Source organism: Agelaius tricolor, unplaced genomic scaffold (assembly GCF_023055355.1).
Source record: "Agelaius tricolor isolate 1412-34295 unplaced genomic scaffold, bAgeTri1.0.p SCAF_1, whole genome shotgun sequence".
In the NCBI taxonomy this organism is placed as follows: domain Eukaryota; kingdom Metazoa; phylum Chordata; class Aves; order Passeriformes; family Icteridae; genus Agelaius; species Agelaius tricolor.
Window position 1 is genome coordinate 104,612,994 of NW_027269261.1, and position 12,496 is coordinate 104,625,489.

At 42.3% G+C, this 12,496-nt stretch overlaps 1 protein-coding gene across 2 annotated transcripts; it reads right to left on the reverse strand.

Moving 5' to 3' along the window:
• Positions 1 to 1,360: 1,360 nt before the first annotated feature.
• On the reverse strand, positions 1,361 to 8,996 carry NDUFAF4 (NADH:ubiquinone oxidoreductase complex assembly factor 4). 2 transcript variants are annotated; one of them, XM_071446126.1, is made up of 3 exons: positions 8,807 to 8,996; positions 8,104 to 8,201; positions 1,361 to 5,932 (listed from the first exon to the last, which is right to left on the reverse strand). In XM_071446126.1, the coding sequence occupies exons 1-3, from the start codon at positions 8,931 to 8,933 to the stop codon at positions 5,618 to 5,620; spliced, it is 540 nt and encodes a 179-aa protein (XP_071302227.1). In that variant the 5' UTR covers positions 8,934 to 8,996; the 3' UTR covers positions 1,361 to 5,617. The 2 variants fall into 2 exon arrangements, with proteins under 2 accessions (XP_071302227.1, XP_071302236.1); XM_071446135.1 differs by lacking the exon at positions 8,807 to 8,996 and adding an exon at positions 8,654 to 8,739 and having other exon boundaries at positions 8,104 to 8,197.
• Positions 8,997 to 12,496: the final 3,500 nt, after the last annotated feature.

A 12,496-nucleotide genomic window follows, 5' to 3' on the forward strand; every position in this document is an offset into this window, starting at 1 on the left:
ACAGGGACTTGAGCCCTGCTATGTTTGGTTCTCATGAAGAAAATTCATGGAGTGGAGGAATGATGCAATTGAGATGCACAGGTTCCAGCTTTTAGGGGGCATGGAAACTGCTAAGATAGGCTCTATCTAACATTCCATTTGTGCTTGGCCTTAAGAGGGATGGAAATCCACAACCCCACTTTACAAGGGGACACCTAGGTATCAAGCCTGTGGCATCCTTTAGGCCACAGTGTTGTCCTGTGAACCCCAGAGGCTGGGAGAGAGGGCAGGGAAGGGTGACATGCAATGCACAACTCCTGTACATATGGCAGCTGAACAAGGATCTGACTGTCCAGGCTTACTGTGCTCTGCCCCTGCTTCATTGCTCTGCCTCTGTTTCACACTCCACACGTTGCTGAAGTTCAGTCATGAACTGTGTTGATATTTTTTTGGAGCTAAGCCCTGTGCAGTTAACAAAAGGACATACTTTAGGTCAGAGAAAATGTCTCAAAGAGACTCCACTTTTATCTCTTTTCCCTCTGCCAACACAGGCAATTATAACCAGCTCTGCACTCCCAGTGCACCCAAGTTACCAGTGCTATCTGTTGTCCTTTCTCAGACCCCTAGCTCTGTATAAGTAGAGCTTCCAGTTGTGACTTACACTCAGGCTTCCAGTTCCAGCAGCCCTGGCAGGACTGACTCTAGCTTTCACCAGCACCACATGCAGCTCATCCCACTCAGCAGTGGGATTCCTCAGTCCCTGTGTGATCCCAGCTTCCAGGTGTGGGTGCCACTGAATGACTTTTGAAAAAGTAGAGATTGATGCAACCACGTCATCATTTCCCTCAGCTTACTGAAAACAGTGGCTTCGTGCCACTCATGCATTTTCAATTCCCGTGTGAGGAATCCTTATAGGAGATAACTGTGTGGTCTGTCTGGCCCCACTTGCTTCCCTCCAGGGCAGTGCAGCACTACTCCTCTCAGGAGGCCAAAACATCTCACCTAAAACCAGCTTCTGCAGTTGAAGTAACCCACACTGAAAGGAGATTTTGCACAACCGTCACAAAAGAACCATCTTGGCAGACTTTTTTTAAAAATTCTTTTCCTGGTGGCAGACACATCAAATCCCACCCCACCTTGCAGAGGCACAAGAGCACCACAGTGCTCTCCCTCCAGCATGATACAGGAGATGTGCTGCTGTTACCACTGCTGCTGTGTACATCTAAGTCTCTGTTTCAGACCAAGAAAACCAATGTTAAGTTTCTAAGAGACTTGAATCCATGGGATTTGTGGCTTTTTTCAGGAGAAAAAATTTAGCTCTGGTAACAACACAGCAGTACCTAAATTGTGAAAGGTTAACAGAATTCATCAGACTTGTAGATTGTTGGAAAGAGATTTAATAACAAGCACCAACAGGGTGATTTGCTTGCAAGTAGCACATCAGTTGGTGTACAACTTGCTACAGTCTCAAGTACCAAAATCTGTTTGCACCTGAAGCTCCCCTGCTCTGGTCATGCTGCCCTGTCAGTTCAACAGTGGCACTATCTGATTAAGAGCCAGGAAACTCCTGTATAAAGGGGCTTCAGAAAGAGCTGTGAAATGTGAAGCTTCATGCAATCTCAAACATGCAAGCATGATGCTCACATGTAACAAAGTGAGACAGTCACCCTTTTTTAAGTTTTGCATTTTGATCCTGTTGTATGACTACTTGAGCTTTGATTTGATTATCCAATACAGAAATAAGATGTTCCATTTTGTAAGTTTAATACACATATCACACATACGCTCTTCTTTTCTCCTTGAGCAAAAAAGGCAGCTTAAAAGACAAGTTCCCTGTGCTGGGAGGCTACAGAAAATTCACATTTTGTACAGAAGGTCCCTCTTACTAAACTGCATGGGGAGCAGAGTTAAAATTCACTCCTGCCTCACAGCTCCAACCTTGCTATCTTACCATCAGTCTGCAGGAACCAAGCTACAATTAATACATATATGGTGAGACAGATTACTTACTAGGTTCACATATCCCTACAGAGTAGCTTTTGAAGATGTCAAAGCTAAATTCCTTTTGAAAACCTGTCCTATTCATAAGTTCTGCAGTGCAAAATATGCTCAGTCTTTTCATCTTTATCTCAGCAGATGTGCTACTCTCAGAAAGCAAGAGAGCTCTGCAGAAATAAAACAGTTGTTACTGAAAGGGCAGAATACAATCAACATTTGCATGTGATCTAGAACAGAGAAAGAATGCAACTGCATGAAGTTTTCATAGCAGCAAAGACTGGCTGCAGAAGGCTGGGAATAGACTTATAGATAGAACAAGAGCACAGAAAGAGGAGTATGTCCAAGAAAATCCAGGTAAAATAGGTATTTGACTACCCCTAAAGAAATTTTCTTTAAAAAAATTCAAGCCAGGAATTCCAGTATACCTGCTGGAACTCCCTTGAAGACAGTCAATTTTATGACTCACCAGGAATGTAACCCTCATTATCAAATGAGGCTCAGCCTGCTCCTGTGTATTCACTCTGCATTGGTGCTCAAAGTGGTCTGGGGTTTATTCAGTGATGTTTGAAGGACTGGTAGAATAATGTCACATGTTAAGAAGTTTGTGCCACACTAGAAATGTGCCACACTAGAAATGAAACAAATCCGTTACAGGATCACAAAGTACTTGCAACACATTGCATTAATTCCATAATAACAAAGCAGTCTGAGTGAGAGACAGGTTGTTCTCTACCAAATGTAATGTTTCTGCATGGTGGCCAAAGCCACCTTAACTAAATTTGTTTCACAATATGCATGGCAATGAGACATGAAAAATTCTTCACATAGAAGTACCTGAAAACTGAACTGCAGGTTCCCAAAAAATCTCCATAATTACCTCTTCAAAAAACAGTTGCTTGAAGAACACCTATTTCTTAAGCTGACAGCCAGACAGGAAAGGGATATAGACATAAAGGGACACAGACAAAACCATGTTTCAAGTGTAGAGAAAATACCATTATTCTTCCAACTAGAAACTAGTAACCAGGCAAGATAACTGATGTGTAAAATGTCCCTTGAAACTGGAAGAAAGGATATAAGTAGTTGTAGAAAAGATGCAACAGTGAAAATAGTCTTGTTCCATACATCAACCCTAAAAGACAGCATTACCTTCAAACACATACTGGAGCACTGTAGGCACACACACATGCTGTGGTCAGTATCCTACATGGGACAAGATTGTAGTGTTGCAGAGCTTCATCAGGCTTTCCCACCAGAGTAAAGATCCATGCTCCTGGCTCTTGTGAGCTTTGGGGAACTCACATGCCCCATGTTGGAAGACACAGTGAAAGCTAAACATTCACACCTCAGATGATTTGAATAGATAATGGTACAGATTTTTACATGATCCTGTACCATTGGCAATACCCTTGTAATAGTGGTTTGACACTGCCCAGCAGGTGGGGCAGGTGACCAGCAGAAGAACCCTTGCTGACAAATTGCATTGCATCCAATTTTCCTGGGGTGAACACACTTTGCCAGAGAACTACCCTGCTCCAGAGAAGCCTTCTGGGCCACAAGTTCACCTGCTTGCAGGGAGCTGGGATCCCTACACCAACTCTGCTGTGGGACATCTACTTTCCCACTGTGGATAATATTCTGAGGAAGAGATCCTGGCTCCACAGAAACAGGGCACAGCTTTGCAATCATCACAGTTGTGGATAGGATTTTGTCCTGAAGGTATGGCTGGGGCACTGAATGTGATGACACCAAACATCCCAAAGTACAAGCCTGCTCTTGGAGGGTGTAAACACAGTAGTGTACCATGAAGTGAAACAGAGCACTGTGATGGTGCAGCCACATCACAAGACTTTTCATGAACACAGACAAAATACATATCAAGGTGGTCAAAGGGCATGGTTAAACTGTTGTCTGGTGCTGGTTGTAGTTGTTTTTAATCAACTTCAATCCATAATAAAATTCATTTTACAGGAAATTGCAGCATCTTTTCAATATCAACAGTATCTGTACCAAATGCATTCCACAGCTGTTTTCTGAGTGCTACCTTAAATATTACATTAGGATGAACAGTACTCAAACAATTAAGTATTTCTGTTATAACATTTTATAAAACAGTATTTTGTGCAAAGCAATCTTAATGTGGTGCATACCTCAGATGCATGAGTTTCAGAGTGCAGCTCTGTATCCCATTGTATTAGAGGATAAATAATAAGCCACACATCCTAAGACTAACAATTTTGAATTTTTATACAATGCACATAGTGACATCTTCCACTATCATACAGCATTATGTACTTCAGAAATGAATGAAACATAACCTTCAAATACACTGTGGCAAACTGTACTGGAGATACTGTGTTCCAACTCAAAGAAGGTGAAGGAATCTTGCTGTGAAATAACAAAGCTGATTATCTTCTTGGTAAGACATTTACCAGACTCCAAATCAAAGACTTGGCAGAAAGGTTCATGAAAAGAAAGTTACATTGTAAGCCTGGCACGGACTTATACCCTTTAAATTCACCTTCTTTGGTGACAGGCATAAAATTAAAGATTCTGGGTTTGTTTTTAAAGGACGGCAACCATAATATATTTTCAAATATCAATTCTGATTATCTGCTGCCCCATCTCATCTGACCACATTTTGCTACAGGATTAACCATCAGTGCAAAACTTCTTACCTACAGACATGACTAGTCACAGTATCAGGGTTAAAATCCACCACTACCTCACAGTTTGTTACCCTCATGTCATCTGTATAGATGCATGCTGTGAGTAAACATGACCTGATCTAGCCCACACTTGGATCAGACAAGGCTTCCACAGGGAAAAAGGACTGTTGTAACAGGATGGGCAAACATTCACAGAAGTTTTCCTAGTGGGTCTAATTAGTACATCCAGTTGTATGTCCTTGCTACCTATTAATATGAAGCATTGCTCCTCATACAGCAGGTGCCATGGGCTGCTGCAAGACACTTATGCCAGAAGACCATCACTACAAATTCCCTGACTAACAGCACCTGGAGAGGTGCAGGCATTTAAGCTAAATGAGAATAGAGTATAAGAGGAGTTACATATGAACCATTGCTGTTCCAGCACCAGAAAGAGGCCTTTTTGCTGTTCACTTTCTTTTTATTTTATGTTTGACACAGCTGACTTTTCCTTGTGGTTAACCATCTTTACAAAGTATAAATACCATTCCATTCTTACACAAAAGAAATACAGCTGTTTGTTATATCCACACACCTTGACAGCAATTCCTTGAAAGAGCAGTGCAACATGAAATTACAGAGCCAATGCTCACAGAGCACCTCTTGAGCTGCAGGCCAGGAAGTCTCTGCTGAGAAAGGCAATCTCTTAAGGTAAAATGCTTTAATTGAGTTCATAACATTTGAATGGGGTAGTCAGAACTGTGTGACATGCTGTCATATCATCAATTAGTCATATTCTGGTTTACAAACTGTAGTTGCTGCACTTCACTGAAGCCATCCAATGCAGAATGGAATTGCTTGAATACATCTCACTGGCATGAGGAAGTAGCCTTGCTGGATGACACGTTATCGAATGAATTTTCAGACATGGAATATACTTGACAGTAAAATGAAGACACGAGTGAGATCACAAAAGGTTTTGGCAAATATTTTTATGTTAACTTTTTTGGTTTATGGCTTGTTATAGCTTTTTTGCTTTCTTTGGGAAATTCCTGCACAGCGAAAGGAATGAAGAATTCCAGAAGAGAGTTGACCTCCTTCAGTTCCAGACTGTATTCTGCTGCTATTTTCTCTGCAGTCCATATTTGAGGTTGAAGTTTATGATTATTAAGAAGTGTCAGAGCCTCCACAAGGGAAATTTTGCCTTTGGGAACTTTCTTAACATCTAGACCTTCCAAGTGGCCTAATTTTGTAAGTCTCTTTTCCTCCTGTTTACTTGGAAGATGTTCACCACCTCCATCTTTTACCTAATTGAGGGAAGGAAAACAAAAAGAGCTCAACAGCAATTCTGTTTACTATGCATGCTGTAAGCAGCTAAGCTGCTTTCCTAAATATTTTTTCTGTTTAGCTTTTCCTGTTGGCTTTCCCCATTTTTAAAAAGCTTTTTAAAAAAAGCTTAGCCAGCCTAGCTTCTTCCACAGCCATTCTACACAGAGTGTCAGCTGAAAAGCTGAAAATGCTGAAAAGCTCCTATTCACTGCACTCTAAGTGTTGTATTGCCTTGGCAGCCCTTCATACAAGGCAAACTACAGATTCTGGTAGGCAAATGTAAATCCAGATATGCCAATATTTGGTACTGATTCATTGGAAGGGACAAAAAAAAATCATACAACAAATCGGTATCCTTCTGATACCACTGGAAAACTTTTTTCATGTAGTCTCTCTCCCCTTCCTTTTGTTTTCAAATTTTACTTTTCCTACTAAAAGAAATTCCTTCTTTTGCTCTGTCTAGAGAACAAGCTTTCCTGCTATTTTGCAGCATCATATGGATGACTACTTTGCCATGACTAATTGCCATGACTACTGCAACATGTAGACACACAGTGTCTTCTCTAAAGTCCCTTCATATTTCCAAGTAATCTCCAAAACAGCTCTCACTTCCTCATATTTCCTTTTATTAACATTTAATCAGTGAATCACACTGAAAAAAAAAACCCAAACAATTAATCTTAACTTAAATTTAGAAGTATTTATATAGTAATCAGAGCCCACAACCACTGATTATTACACAGGCACTCTGTATTAACTCAGATGCTGAGAAAACTGATGTGGATACTATAGCACCTCTGTGTCTGTTTCTGAGCTACAAGGAATGTCTGGCCTGTACTCCATGTCTTCTACTTTTTGCTAAAACTGTGCTTGGATAATGAATGATTTTTCAACTCTTAATTAGATCATCTGTCTCTGGGACTCTGCCACTTCAGGGCTCCCAAGCTGGTGCTTTTCCACTTACCACAGGCAGACACCCCAAACACACACAGAGGTGTGTACACATCATGTACACAATGCACAAAGTCAACAGGATAACATCAGGCATGGGAGAAAGCTTTTGTATTGCTCTGCCCACAAGTCTCTGTGATTACACTTCAGTTGTGCTCTAACAGCTGCAAGCAGACACAGCACAAGGGCAAGTCTGTGGCAGCAAACTCAGAGTAGGCATGGAATCAAGCAAAGATCTGTTCCACTTTGGCTTTTTCTCAAATCTCTCCTGACAGGTTTATGCATGAATATTGAAAGATACTGAAATTAGACCTTCAGCACTTCAAAGAGTCCTAACCTCTGTGATGGACATTAAGGATAGAGATTTCTTGAAAATTTCACGTAAAGACTGAGGAAATCTATTTGCATTTAAAATATTTTTAGACTTGAATACCATGTAAGTGGCAAATTAGAGAGACTTAGGGATTTTGCTAGATGACTATAAAAAAATTACTGCTGAATAAAGCAGCTGGAATAAAGTGGTCCTATAATGAAACAGGTAAAACACACAAGCCACAGCACAATATGATGGAAAAGAAGATACTGAACCCCAGTCTGCATTTTACAAAGGAGTATGCTTTGCCTTTCAAGTAAAAGATTGCAGCCAGTGGCAATAAGGAAATGATGACCATACAACCCACAAGATTATGTAGAAAAAACCTAAGGCGCTTCCATTAACTGGATAAAAAGAGTCTCTGCACTGTATAACATTTAATGGAGTTAAAGACTGCATTAAAGAGTAAACATCTTTGTCCTCAACCACATCCCTGCTCCCTCAACAGTCCCAGTCTTTTCTAACAACTCCACAAATGATCTCTGGCAAACTATCTTTGCAAAAAGCTTGAGAAGTATCCTGTCTCACAGGAAGCAGAAATAGGAATTTAGGTGAAAAACAATATAAGAACAACACAATGTTAAAAAGGAAGACTCTATCAGCATTTAGAACTTGCATAATAATTACGATTTGTTACACATTCAAAACCTGGGGTCAGACACACTCGGTGCTATTGATGTATAGAAGAGTAATAAAAACACCACTTTTATCTACTGAAAAAGGTAGCTTTTATGCACAAAAAGCATTTTTCTTGACCTAGACTTTGTGCTGAGTTTGAAGGCCACAAAGCTGATACTGGTATGGCTGGTACAGAGATGCACTCACCCGCACCGGTGGATCTCTGGACTCGACATAAACGTCTTTGAGCAAGGTGAGGAACCTATCGTCCTTTCTGAAAACTTCTTCTTTTATCTCTGGGCTATCTAAAGGCAGTGAGAAGAAGAAGGGAAGGGAGAAAAAAAAAAGGAGGAAAGATTGATCTGACTCAAATAGTTTCCTTTTTGTTAGTTCTTCCCCATCGGCAGGCATGGCCCCCGCAAATGCACCTGCCTTCTGGGGAAGGTGTCGTTCCTCTCACAGCCCTGACCTCAGCGACACGGCTTCAATAGGTGGGGCTGGGCCCGTCACCTATCACAGCACGGCGGGACACAGTACCCACACGCTCGGTGCTGCTCAGCCACCGCTCCGTGCCACCATCCCTGCCACCACCGATCCCACCGCCTCCTCCGGCTGTCCCCAGAACCACCCGCGCCATCAGCTGTCCCCAGGTCCTGTCCCCACCAGCCACCTCCACCGACCGACCGTCCCCCCCAGCCGTCCCAGCAATCGCCCCCATCTCCCAGCCCACCAGGCCACCTCCACCAGCCTCCCTCACGCTGCTGCCGCTGTAATCGCCCCGGTCCCCCACAGCCGCCCCATCGCCATCGCCGCCGCGGCTCCCGGCATGCCCCGCGCGCCCCGCGCCGCTCTCAATGTCACCGGTGCCGCTCCGGGAGCCGGCGGGCGGGCGAGGCCGGCGCTCACTCACCGGCCATGGCGTCCAGCCGGGCGGTGCGGTGCCGCGGCGCCGGCGTGGGCTTCTCCTTGCTGATCTCGCGGCTGGCCCGGCTCTCCACATTGAAATTCCGGAACACGCGGGTCACCCGCCCGCCCATCGCCGCCGCGGGCCGCGCCTGCGCACGGGGCACGCCGGGCGGGGGCGGTGTGCCGCGCCGGAGATGCACCGGAAGGAAATGAACCGAGTACCGCGGGCAGGCAAACAAACAAACAAACAAATAAACGAGTGAACGAGAACACGGACAGCGCGGTTCGCTTTGCACTTCACGGAGCCCCGGCGGCGCTTTCTCCTTGCCCTCGGCGCTGCCGAGGCTTTTCTAAAGGCGTGCGTGAGCGGAGCCCCGGATCGGGCGGGTCCCGCCGGGAATGCTCCCGAAGCCGCGGGCTGCCCCAGAGTTTTCTTCTCAGCCGGGGCGTGATGAGCCCCCGGACACGTCATGTCGTGACTGGGGCTGCTTATTTATCGGCGGGTCGAAAAATAAGCGGCGAGGGACAATTCCCCAGTGCTGCTGCGAATTTGTAGCCTACACAATGCTTTCAGGGCGCACACCCTCTTTTTTTCAGCTCAGCCAAATAACCTTTCTTCTGACTTTGCAAAAATTGCAAAAACTACTTGTGAGAAAATATTGAAAAGGCCTTAAGCCATGCATGATAAGAAAGATTAATTTGTCGACAGAATCGAAATTGAGATAGAAGCAGCAGTTCATAGATTCAAGTGTGAAAAGATACAGAATCCTCGGAGAAAGGAAGGCAGAAGGAGTAAGAGCTACTGGCCTGATGCAAAAAAGCAATAAAGCCTGATGGTTGACTACTTTATACAGCCACGACTGATAAGGTGTCTTACCAATAGAGATTAATGACTCGTTCATTCCAGCTGCTGTGTGAATTAGCCAATAAGTAATTCCCTTATGGCTTTAAATTGTGTGTGTGCTGTTTGCAGAGTCTTAGTGCCTTCTGGGCCACTAGCTACTTCATGGTAGTAGTTGCCTGAATGAAGTAATAAAGTCACCTGGAGTGGGAGTGTTAATGAAGGACAGAGAAAATACCAAACTTCTTGTGCTGCCTTTTTTTTTTTTTTTTTTTTTTTTTTAAACTGGGAACCTAGGGTTTCAGAACTTGGTCTCCTACTAGTAGCATAATTTAGCAATAATAATTATGATATGATAGTTGTCAAGGGTACAGTGTGCTTTAATGCTGGATTAATGAATGGCTGTGTTTTCCTTAGAGAGAAGCCAAATGGATTTTGAAAGGCAGCAGAAACAAGGCAGCATAAACATGGTGTGTGCTGGATTTCTGCTCCCTTTGGGAATCAGGAAGATGCAGTTTCTCCACCTGTTTATTTTACAGACTCTCACAGTCTGTAGGAGAATAGAAACATGTTTTTGCTCTCTGGTAATAAGCTTACTGACCCTGTCTTATTTTAGACATTGCATGTGAGTGAATTAAGGAGACCAGTGATACAGTGATCATAGGAAGCTGTTAAAATGTGCTGAAGTCAGACAATTCAATATCTATAGTCAATTACTTGCTGCCTAAACCTGTGTTCTTGAGTCCAGGATTTGATACTTTTGTAAGTGGTGAGTCTGTGTGGTGTGGCTGTAATGGAGAAATCCACATGGATGCCTTTGGTGGTTGTAGACCTTTCATAGGAACTTTAGATTTGTATTCTTACTGATCCGTCTGCAGATCAGCTATTGTGGCAAATTTGAAATAAAGTTTCTCCTTCAAAAGCTAAGAGCTCCCAGCTTGTGGAATCAAACTCAGCACAGGGCTTCTGTCTTTGTAAAGCCTGAATGTGATTAACACTGCTGTAATATGTACTGACAGCAAAATAAATTCACCAGAAAGGAGTCAGTTAAAAATAAAAGTGATGTCATGCTCTGCCTGTCATTTCCTATGACTGAGGATGGCACAAGGCTGTTCTTTTCATGTATAAAGATGCATCAAAAGTCCAAGGTTTTTATTCTGAAGAATCTTTCTTAGACTGTAGCAAGCAGAAGAACTGAAATTGAAAACAATATTTTTAATACAATTTGGTATTTTACCAATTTGACCATGTTGATATTAAATATCAGTAAGCAAGAGGTTGGATTTTTTTTCCATATAGAGCATCTGCAAATGAGATGATTAAAAAATGAATGTATGTGTACTCAGCTTAGATAGAGTTTCAAATGGGATGCATTTTTCTTGAATGAGGAGTCTGAATTTTTCCAGGGAATTCAAAAATAACAAAACAGCCCATGAGAAGAACAGAGACTGTCGAGCTGGATTCATACACACCTGTTCTCAACAGGTTCTCATAGCAGCCTGTTTCAGAGAAAAATACTGCAAACCCTCATGATATACGTCTGCCATAGGCTGCCACACTAGATCTCCTTGTAATCCTTCCATATCTCTTAAGAGAGAAATTTCTAAAGCTACTGGATATCTGGGAAGTAAAAAGTACATTTGTGACTATTCTTTGAATCCTTTTTGTTTTCCATCTCAGTTTTGATTATATGTTGTGTGTATTTTTTTTTCATTAGTTCTGTAGCTGAGTGGAAAATTAAATATTAATTTTTGTATTTAACTAGCATGAAAAGTCTGATTGACCTATTGAAAATTCCCTTTAGAGAAGGGAGAAAAGGAATGTCTTTCACTAACTTGTGTTACTGTGTGGTACTACTAAAGTTTCTTTGCTGTCTATACTACTCAGAAGATCAGGAATCAGAATATGAGTCCAGATGGGCAGGTAATCTCAGTGAAATAAGAGTCTTTTTATGTAAAAGGTGCCCAGCTGGAGAATTTTGGAGAGGAGGCAGGTGAGGTTTGCTTTGTGATTTGAGGTCTGGGGATGGCACAGCAGTTGACCACAGAGGAAAATGAGGAATGCCCTCATACAGGAGCAGCACAAGTTTACATTTGATTCTGTCCACATTTTCTACCTCTGAAACTGTTTTCCTATTCTCATCTTTCTGTTGTTGTTTGTTCATAATTGATGTCAGTCTAAATGGATACTTGAGCAAATTCATGTACCATTAGGATTCAGGGAATTGAGTCCTCTATCCTGATTACTGGTTTAGCAGCAAACACAATGAAAGCATTGATCCTTTTGTTCCTTATCTCATCAGTGTTAGGCAGAACCAGAGAACATAGCATTAGCAAGAATTGATTATGAGCCAAGTAAAAATGACTGTCCTGCACTTTGTAAAGATGAACTCAAGAGAGATGGATTTACTGATGGGTCACATTCACCTTTCAGTGATTTTTGGTTGTTCTGTTACCTAATTCAGATTATTTCTCTGTTACCGGTTTCAACTGATCCATCTTTTACTGGCTTCTGAAGAATCTACAGAAAGATCTACATTGAAGGATTTTGCTTAATTCCAGTCTGTGATCAGAGTATTCCTGAACACTTGCATATTTTCAAGGCTAGGTGGCTGCAGTGCTTTATTTAAAGGAGTTTTTATCAAGTCCTTATGTGGATGAAGTTTATGGCAAGTGCAGCAAGCTCAGTGTTACAGACTCACACCAGCCCAGACAGATCACTAGCTCCTTGTCAGATAATACTAATTTCAAAGACATTGCACTTAAATTCTCCTGATGGACTGTGGCTTGATGTACCTGACATCATCTTCCATATTTTCCCTGTTTGATTGTTGTTTCTCAATTAGCAGGTTAT

Excerpts from the sequence above, each read along its gene's own strand:
- NDUFAF4 (XM_071446126.1), bottom strand. The coding sequence starts at position 8,933 with ATGGGCGGGCGGGTGACCCGCGTGTTCCGGAATTTCAATGTGGAGAGC. Across the intron at positions 8,202-8,806 it reads CCGGCTGGACGCCATGGCCG|ATAGCCCAGAGATAAAAGAA; the intron begins GTGAGTGAGCGC and ends CACTGCCTTTAG. Across the intron at positions 5,933-8,103 it reads CCAGAGATCCACCGGTGCGG|GTAAAAGATGGAGGTGGTGA; the intron begins GTGAGTGCATCT and ends TCCCTCAATTAG.